Source organism: Oratosquilla oratoria, chromosome 18, assembly GCF_046742065.1.
Source record: "Oratosquilla oratoria isolate Oo_2021 chromosome 18, ASM4674206v1, whole genome shotgun sequence".
Taxonomy (NCBI): domain Eukaryota; kingdom Metazoa; phylum Arthropoda; class Malacostraca; order Stomatopoda; family Squillidae; genus Oratosquilla; species Oratosquilla oratoria.
The window spans coordinates 10098717-10108716 of NC_134794.1; the positions used below are offsets into that span (position 1 = coordinate 10098717).

Consider the following 10000-nt stretch of genomic DNA (forward strand, 5'->3'; position numbering starts at 1 on the left):
GGAAATAGGAATGGTAGAAAAACTAGAAGAAAAAATAAATAAGAATCACCAGAAAAAGTAGATAAAGAAGAAATCCTTTTCATGACCGCAGGTGTCCATGCTTGGCCCGGACAACAACTACTCGTATATTTAAGTGAAATGGAAGAAAGAAAAAGGTGGCTAGCAATGATGACTGGGGTGGGGTGGGGTGGAGGTGGAGGGAGGGAGAGATATAAATCAGAGCGATAGAGAAGGAAATAGAAGTCGAAATGTTAGGGTAGTGGTTCACAACTTTTAAGAGTTCTTCGGTCCTGATGGCCCCCGGGTTCAAGTGCAGGTGAATTTGATACCTCCCCTTTAATCTCCTTTCATTAAATGGTTATTAATGTGTTATTTTTTTCCTGGATGCCTTTCTTGGTGTCCTGAGGAACCGATTCTAATAACCCTCTTCCCCCGTCCCCCCTCCCCCCTCCCTTCTTCCCCCCCCCCGTTCCCTCCCCCACCTCCCCCCGAGTTAAGGGAAAAAGAACTCCTGGAGCCATTTTTCAATCCCTACAATTCGGTGACGCCTTTTCGAGGTTCTATGCTGGCTAGCATCAGACGATTTTATTCAGCTGAGGGGACCAAAGTATGTACAAAATAGGGCCTTGTTCAAACGAAAGCCCCTTTTTTGTGTGACTTGAGGATGAATGGAATCGTCTCACATTAGTGAGATCAAAGTCCCGAAAAGGCGTCACCGTGTTGGAGGTGTTAAAGATGAATTAGTGGGTGAGTAGCAAGAGGAATGAGGAGAGGATAAGGAAATGTGGAGGGGAGAGGAAGAAGCGGAAGGAAGCCTGGAGGGAGAGGGAGAGGAAAAGGGGGGTCACTAGGCCATCCAATGTTGGATCTGGTTACAACCAGTGTGTGTGTGTGTGTGTGTGTGTGTGTGTGTGTGTGTGTGTGTGTGTGTGTGTGTGTGTGTGTGTGTGTGTGTGTGTGTGTGTGTGTGTGTGTGTGTACCTGTGTATGCATGTTTATGCTACCACTGATGCGAAACACTAAGCATATTTTGTTTAGGCGAACGGCAGACAGATTATGAGGCTGATTTTTTTTTTTTGTGTGTAAACGGGGTCTCGATTAAGACAGACCTCATTCAGAGAGTGACACTTATCTGAGCTAAGTGTCTGGCCTTTGATAAAACAAAATATGTTAAGTATTGCATGTTATTGTTGGGGTAATGTGGGAACGTGTGGACATGCGATTGCCGTTTGAATAAGGATGTGATTTTGTATATATATATATATATATATATATATATATATATATATATATATATATATATATATATAATGTGTGTATGTGTGTATTTCTTCACCGATGTATGAGAGCTATGCGGATGTGTGTATAATTGTTGAACGGTTAAAAATTCTATGCGATTTTTCGCAATTAAAATTGTTTTAAGGGAAGAAAAGCGGGAGATGTATTTTTTGGAAAGTTCTGAGACTTGCAGTAACAGATGGAACGCTCAGCTGGAGATGATGCCATTGAAAGAAAACGAGGTCATGTGTGAAAAGGTGGACATTGGTGAGAGGGTTTTTGCCGACGGTGTTCATGTGCTGACACACAGTGTCAGGACTTGGTGTAAATGGTGTGAGTGAAAGTTGGCACCACAAATGTGTCCGTCCATCCGTCATTGATAACACACTAAAAGCGGTTCTATTGCTTCGGTTGGGGACGACTTACAAATCAAGAACAGTTATATGAGGTGTTGGAATAGGAACCCTGACAGAATAAGGATTAACATGACAAATGAATGTTGTAGGACTTGATTGGAGTGTAACTTGAGAACCACGGACTAACTGTCCAGGAACGTTGATAAAGAAAGTCGCGACATCGAGTGAGGTTGAAATGTCTCGAAGGAACGGGAAGGGTTGGTTGCGGTCAACGGGTGGGCATGTCGGAGGGGGAGGGGGAGGGGTCCGCGAGGAGAGGACAACTGAAGCCAACAACCTCTCCACTTTTTGGTGGTTGATCTGAGGTGGATGAACGGATGATGTCTTTTGGGATGAGGAAGAGTGTGGTAGCAACACTGGGACGGGTACTAGAGTAGTGAAGGCAGAAGTAGCAATTACGATAATGCAGATTGATGAGAAAAGGAAGAAGTGAGGATGAAGAAGTACGGTAGATAAAGAGAATAAATGATAACTGATGATAATGATGGTGATGATGAATACGATGGTGATGGTGATAATGATGTTGACGTTGATGATGGGGACGACGACAACACGGATGATGATGATAATGGCAATGGTGACGAGATCGAAAGAGAGAAAGAAAGAGAGGGAGGGAGGGAGAGAGTAACGGAGAGAGAGAGAGAGAGAGAGAGAGAGAGAGAGAGAGAGAGAGAGAGAGAGAGAGAGAGAGAGAGAGAGAGAGAGAGAGAGAGAGAGAGAGAGAGAGAGAGAGAGAGAGAGAGAGAGAGAGAGAGAGAGAGAGAGGCCATTAACTGCCCTCCGGCAGCACTTTCTACGGTCAAGGTGGGTGAGTGGAATCAGCAACTGTGTCGTTTCTATCCGCGTGTATATTTGTTTGTGTGTTTCTTTGCCTACGCTTGAGTGTGTTTGTTTGCGTGTTTGTTTGCTGTGGGTGTTTACTGCGGGTGTTTACGCGTGTGTCTATGTACAGTATGCATGCATGTTTCTATGCGTATATATGCTTGCGTTTGTTTCCATGTGTTTGCGTATGGTCTGGATGTGTTTGTGTGAATACGTGTACCAACATAGTCCTGGATCACGTGCTGGACTTGTGATCGTCAGGATTTATCTTTGCGATTGAGAGCTCATAACTAGTATATCCCTGTCTGTGGGTAATGCTGTGATGTTTTACTATACTTATTTTTAGTTAAGGGAGAGAGTAATGGCTTGCACTGCTTGTAAAGTTTTCATGCCGTAAACAGGGCGCGATCTTGGACCTCCAGCATGAGAGGCCGAGACGCTAACCACTATATCAGCAAGCCTTGTACGTGTATGTCAGCGGAAGGAAAAAGAGAAATACAAAAAAGAAAATGAAATTGCAAAACATGTCTAGATTTTAGAATAGGGGCTAGAAAGAGAGAGAGAGAGAGAGAGAGAGAGAGAGAGAGAGAGAGAGAGAGAGAGAGAGAGAGAGAGAGAGAGAGAGAGAGAGAGAGAGAGAGAGAGAGAGATAGAGAGAGAGAGTGTGAAGGAGGGAGGGAGAAAGAGAAAGAGAATGGATAGAATAGTGCAATATTCCAGGGAATCAAAATAAGAGTAGATTTTTTTGTGTGTGAAATGAAAAAATGACAAGAAAAGTGTGATGTCGCTTCAGACAAACGAAAAAAAAAAAAAAAAAAAAAGTTTGGGTCAAGCTAATATGGAAAGGAATCATCAACAAAGAAGTTCCGAAATCTGAGGGTTCAGGTGACGTCATGTCGACACACTGTATCGGACTTTTGAAGACTCGGGAGCTCATCAACTCTTTCCCTCTTTCTCCACATCCCTCCTTCGGTCAGCCAATCTCCATGTCCTTTGGGTTCTCCAAGAACCTTCCTTCAAGAACCACCGGATACCATAACAACTCCCGCCACCAGAAAGGACACAACACTTACCGTAACACTCAGGGGCTCTGCCGGAAGGACTCCACTTGCCGCCCTGGTCGCAGGAGTACCTGGGGGAAGGCTGTTCGAAGAAGCCGTAGCCGATCTCGCACTCAGCATCACAGAGTGATCCTGCGAAGTGAGGAGAGAACAAAATTGTGAGTTCCTATGGGATAGTATTAGTTTTTTGTTTGCGATAAGCAACGCTTTTATTCTTTGGGTTATTATCGTGTATGTGTATGTGTGTGGGGGGGTGCGCGCATTGGGGCTTAATGTTTGGGAGGGGCACTCTGGAGTCTGGGAGGGAGGGGGGTCAAGTATGAGGTAGTAAACAAAGAGACACTCAGCCTTTGGGGGAGTTGTTAGTGAGTAAGGAAGAGGAGTACAGGGAACAAGAGTTGCAGTGAGAGGGGTTGGAGAAACGAAGGAGTTTGGGGAGTGCGTGGAAGGCAGGGGGAATGAATGTTATGAAATTAAAAGGTCAGTGGAGGATTCCAGTAGTATGGAAATGGGAAGTAAATGAACGTGAGTGGGGAACGAGAATGGGACACTGAATGGTGTTTCATTACAATGTCGGTCGGGAAGGGGGGCGAGGAAGAGACGCGGGAGGAAAGGTGTTAGGGCTGAGGGTTGCTGGAAAAAGCAAAGTCATTTGTGAATGAGGGAGGAGAATGTGAGGTATGGTAAAAATCAGGGTCCAATGGAAGATTTTTATAAAGTTAGAAAAAGGAAGGTGAGGTGAGGTGGTGGGGACATGAAGGAGATATGTTAGTACAGGAAATAGAATGAGAGCGATGGAGTGAAGAGAGAGATGTGGAGGAGAGAGAGAGAGAGAGAGAGATAGAGAGAGAGAGAGAGAGAGAGAGAGAGAGAGAGAGAGAGAGAGAGAGAGAGAGAGAGAGAGAGAGAGAGAGAGAGAGAGAGAGAGAGAGAGAGAGAGAGAGAGAGGGAAGAGAAGGAGGAGAGGGCGAAGTAAGAAGGACGAGTTAAGGCGCCTCGGGGTGGAGACGGGACAAGGAGTGACGTCACCCTTAAAGTGAAGGACACGAGAGGGTGGGTCGGGGGGTGGGGGTGGGGAGGCCGAGAAGGAACGTGAAGGTTAACCCTTCAAGGGCGAGATTTGTTCTTGCTAGGGGTAGATGATTCTATTCAGTTTAGAGGTGCATGTCTGGGCGCTGAAGAACTGAACAGTTTTAATTGGACCATGAAAAACATGTGTCCTTAATTGATATTTTATTCTGGCTGACGCTAGACGATTTTATTCAGCCCAGAGGCCCTGAAGGGTTCAAGGGAAAGGTTGATGAGGATCAGGTCGAGTGTAGATTGTTTCATTAATATAAGGACGTGGGGCAAGGCCGTAAGCAGGCAAATCTATGCTACATGGCAATAGTCAAGAGTTCAGCAATTACTATTAAACTTCTATATGTGAGGTATTGTTACAATAGTCACTATACAAACACATATATATGTATATATATATATATATATGTATGCATATGCACAAGCATATACTCGTACGTGTTCATATGTATACATATCCATATATATTTAGATATATACATTTATATATACGTTGATGTTGAGACATTCTGACAGGTTGTATATACATATATACATATGGAAATTGGTATGTTATAACACATTTATAAATGTTCACTATAAACCCACTATACATATACATATACATATACATATACATATACATATACATATACATATACATATACATATACATATACATACATGCATATCCATACATAAGCGAATGTACATACACTATATATGCAAGTATGAATGTATGTACTGATATATGCATGGGTATGGTTAAACATGACATAACTTCCCACTTGGAAAGGAACTCGAGTGAGATGACTTACCCTTGCTCCAGGTGATCTTGTTGTCACAGGAACCGTCGTGGACTACTTCGGAGACACCTCGGCACTTCGAGATGGTGTGGAAGGGCGTCTCGAAGTTGGGGCAGGTCTCAACATCTGCAGAAGAGAAGAAAAAAGTTCATTACAATTAAGGTCTTTTTTTATTTTTTCTATTTTTTTCTTAATCTGGTTTTGTGTAGTGTAACGATAACGGAAGAAATGCTTGAGTAGTTTTGGTACATTGTGGGTCAGATTCGGATGTCCGCAATGGTACATGATGGAAAGTGGGGAACCGGGAAGGTAACGCTCGTGCGCATGCGCGGGGAGGAAAGGGGGGTTCAGCGTTACACGGGGGACCCCTTAAATGGGGGTAAATGGGGGGGTCGCGGGGTCAGCAAACGTCTCTAAGAGGTCTTCACGTTTAACAAGGTGCTGTCACCAACATCCGCTTTGCAAAAACGGCGGTGATAGAAATTTTTTTTTGGTATTTTGGGACATGACAACGGGTCTCCGAAATTTCTCTCGTCTAACAGCAGCAGCATGACGATGACTGTCACCTCTACCTCCACCACCAGCACCACCACCACCATCACCAGCACCATCACTGCTACCGCCATCACTACCACCACCACTACCACGACCATCACCTGTCCTATCCTATCCTCACTTACCCTAGCCTAATCTAACGATCCTTGACATACTGCCAAAAAAATCTTCATCCCACGTGTAACATACGGGGAACCACAACCTTAAAATGACGTCATTGGCTGAAGAAAAAATGCATTTCTGCGTGGGCGTCATTTAATCCTCCACGCCTGGAGCCGCTGTACCGCCCAAGGACGGCCGGCCGCCCAGGAGGCGAAGTCAACAATTACAGAGTCAAGGACAAGCCCCCCCCCTCCTCCTCCCCTCCTTTCCTCTCCCTTCACGCCCCCCCTCCCCCTCCTTTTCAGAAAGAAATTTCGAGAATGATAAGCCACGCATACCTCTCCACGACTTTATTTTTTTTTTCTTCTTTCAGCGTTTCCGTCTGCTTCACCGCCATTCCTCTTCCCCCCCCCCCACACACCTCCCATCCTCCTGCAGTCCCCGGCCTTCCTCCGCAACCTTCGCTCCTGATCCCCGTCGTTTGACTTCTTCGATTGTCTTCGGGAGGTTTTGTCCTTTGTTGTCAATTCTTTGGTGACCTCGGGGCACGATATCGCTTGCCTCCTTGATCGCTCTCGGGTTGATCGAATCTCTCTTTTCCTGTCTCTCTCTCTCCATATTTTATTTTTAAAGAGTCTGCCGGAGTTCTCATTTTTTCTTTTCTTTTTCCTTGAAGTTTTACGCCCGTTTATTGGTATATTACATACACACACGCACGCACACGTACACACACACTTACACACACACACACATACACACACACACACACACACACACACACACACACACACACACACACACACACACACACACACACACACACACACACACACACACACACACACACACACACACACACACACACACACACACACACACACACACACACACACACACACACACACACACACACATTCTACCTATCTGGTTATGGCATCTCTCCTTTATTCCTTTTGCCTTCCTCTCTTTGTTTTCTTTTTCATCTTCCTACCCTTCCTTCTATTTCGTCTCTTGTCTTCCCTCTTCTCTTTCCTCGACTTCATCTCCGCCACACATTGTCTTTGTCTCCAGACTTGTCCACTTTTATTTCTTCTCTTGTTTATCATCATTCATATTTTTTATCTCTCCCCCACCTTCCTCTTTGATCAGTCTGACTTCTCAGCACCTCATCATCCAACCTCTGCATCCTGTCGACTTGATATAATTAATCACGTGACCACATAATGAAGCTCGAGTTTGTTCGTGCGAAGGTCACAACACAATTAATGAGATGAGAGTCCAATGGGTGTTTGAAATTAACGGTTTTAACGATCTTAACGGCCAGCAGTGTTGGAGATCCCATTTGCGACTGTTTGTCACTGTCGACAGACACCACAGGTAGTAGTGAATACAAGGCAAAGAGACAAGGGGTTACTATTGATTACGAAGTGCAAACTGAATTATATTTTCATAAAGAAAAAATGATAGGAAATTATTAAAAGACTATTCAGATTGATAACATGATAACTGCAGGTAAGAATTAGCACTGTTTGAATCTTATTTATGATAATTCCATTCCATAATACAACAACTCACTCGTAGGAAAAGATAGTGTATTTCAAGCCAAATACTTTCGTTTTTCTTTTTATGCATACTTGAAATCAGGGGGGTCAGGATTTTTTGTAAGTGAGGTCACATGACAGTAACGACAGCAGCGGGGTCGAAAATATCACTGAGGGTGGGGGGGAGGGGGAGGGGGGAGTGAAAGAAACCAACCTTGGGCCTTGGAGGCAGCTCATGTTCTCACAAGACGAGTACAATCACGCACATAAGTTCGTGCAGGCATGCATAACCACGCATACATTACATGTGCACGCGCTCACCAATTCAGCCTCCTTAATATTTTCTCTATTTCCTCTTAATTTTTCTCTTTCTTCTCTCTCTCTCTCTCTCCTTTTATCCCTTTCTCTTTCATGCACGCACGCGCACGCACACACACACACACACACACACACACACACACACACACACACACACACACACACACACACACACACACACACACACACACACACACACACACACACACACACACACACACACACACACACACACACACACACACACACACACACACACACACACACACATGCTTACTCACAGGTTCAAACTAATTGCTCTAGGCTATGAGGAGAAATGGTAATTAAATATCAGCAAAGGAGTTCATCCGGTTTTTGTTCGATTGGGTCTTGCGTGATCCCAGCCAGGCGTCGTCAGTGGGTGTGGTCTGTGACCCTTCAGGCGAAGGAACTTGTATCTGTTGTCGTCATCAATGATAATCGTAATTTATCTCCAACATCTTTCGCCTGTTAGAATTCAGTCCAAAGGTTGCAAGTGCATTGGATATTCCTCGTGTTCTTCGTGGAGATGATTTGTGAATACCTGGAGCATGTAGTCGTTTTATTGGGGGGGGGGTTATTGGTTATTGTACGTCGTTTTTTAATCTGTCACGATTCGATCATGGGATTTGGATTTTTTTGTACTCCCCTTGGTTCCGTTTTCTTTGGAAATTTCTATTAAATGACGGTGGAAATCATGATGAGTCGATTTCAGGCGTTCAGTATCATGCATAACCGCCTTTATCTGCATGTGGGTCACTGTGCTGGCTTCAGGATGACTTAGGATTTGAAAACGCGAAAGAGGCGGTTTAGGGAACGCGGTCTCCATTTTCACGAACTCTCAACGACAACGTTACAGTACTTCGGAGCGAGTTCGTAGTTTTTTCGAAGGATGAGGAATACAAAAAGTGACACTAGGGTGCCTCACGATTTCGGAGAACGGAACAGGGGCACGGGAAAGGAGCGCCAAAGATCAAAAGAGCAAAAACTCGAAGTTTCAAGATGACAGTGCAGTCGAAGACAACGAGTACATGCAGATATGTGATTCACTGTCTGTCATTGTAGGAGGTATAAAGGTGCGTTTGTGTGTGTGTGTGTGTGTGTGTGTGTGTGTGTGTGTGTGTGTGTGTGTGTGTGTGTGTGTGTGTGTGTGTGTGTGTGTGTGTGTGTTTGTGTGTGTGTGTGTGAGAGAGAGAGAGAGAGAGAGAGAGAGAGAGAGAGAGAGAGAGAGAGAGAGAGAGAGAGAGAGAGAGAGAGAGAGAGAGAGAGAGAGAGAGAGAGAGAGAGAGAGAGAGAGAGAGAGAGAGAGAGAGAGAGAGAAAGAGAGAGGTGGATGGGAAAGGGACATTGAGGAGAAGGACTGGGAGTAAGAAAATAGATGAATGACAAGTAAAGAAAGATCAGGAATAGTTGAGTATGGTAGAGAGAGAGAGAGAGAGAGAGAGAGAGAGAGAGAGAGAGAGAGAGAGAGAGAGAGAGAGAGAGAGAGAGAGAGAGAGAGAGAGAGAAGAGGGAACCAGGAAAGGAAAGGGCTAAGCAGATGAGGGAAATTATGAAAATAGAAGGAGAGAATTGATTGGAGACCAATAGAAGAATAGATTAAAGTGTGGGAAGAGAAACTCACCCAACTTAGGCCATAATCAGACTATGTCTTACACACACACACACACACACACACACACACACACACACACACACACACACACACACACACACACACACACACACACACACACACACACACACACACACACACACACACACACACACACACACACACACACACACACACACACACACACACACACACACACACACACACACACACACACACACACACACACACACACACACACACACACGCTTGTACTCGTCTAACTAAGCTTAGTTATAGAAATGAGCCTGTCCTAGTTCTATCTGTCAAACTAGGTTTCTCTCTGGGCCATAAGGGGGCGTTCTCCCACCCTCTACTTAACTCTCATCATTTCCGGCAACAATTGACCACTCTGTTCCTTTTTTCTTCG

General features: G+C 44.7%; 1 protein-coding gene across 2 annotated transcripts in view; it reads right to left on the reverse strand.

Annotated features, from left to right (window-relative positions):
• The window catches only part of LOC143035060 (uncharacterized), a 206445-nt gene that overhangs the window by 10207 nt on the left and 186238 nt on the right, over positions 1-10000 (reverse strand). For both annotated transcript variants that reach the window (XM_076201553.1, XM_076201552.1), the window contains exons 9-10: positions 5455-5568; positions 3590-3709 (exon numbers count right to left, since the gene is read on the reverse strand). In XM_076201553.1, coding sequence (XP_076057668.1) covers positions 3590-3709; positions 5455-5568 — 234 coding nt within the window. The remainder of the gene's footprint in view (positions 1-3589; positions 3710-5454; positions 5569-10000) is intronic.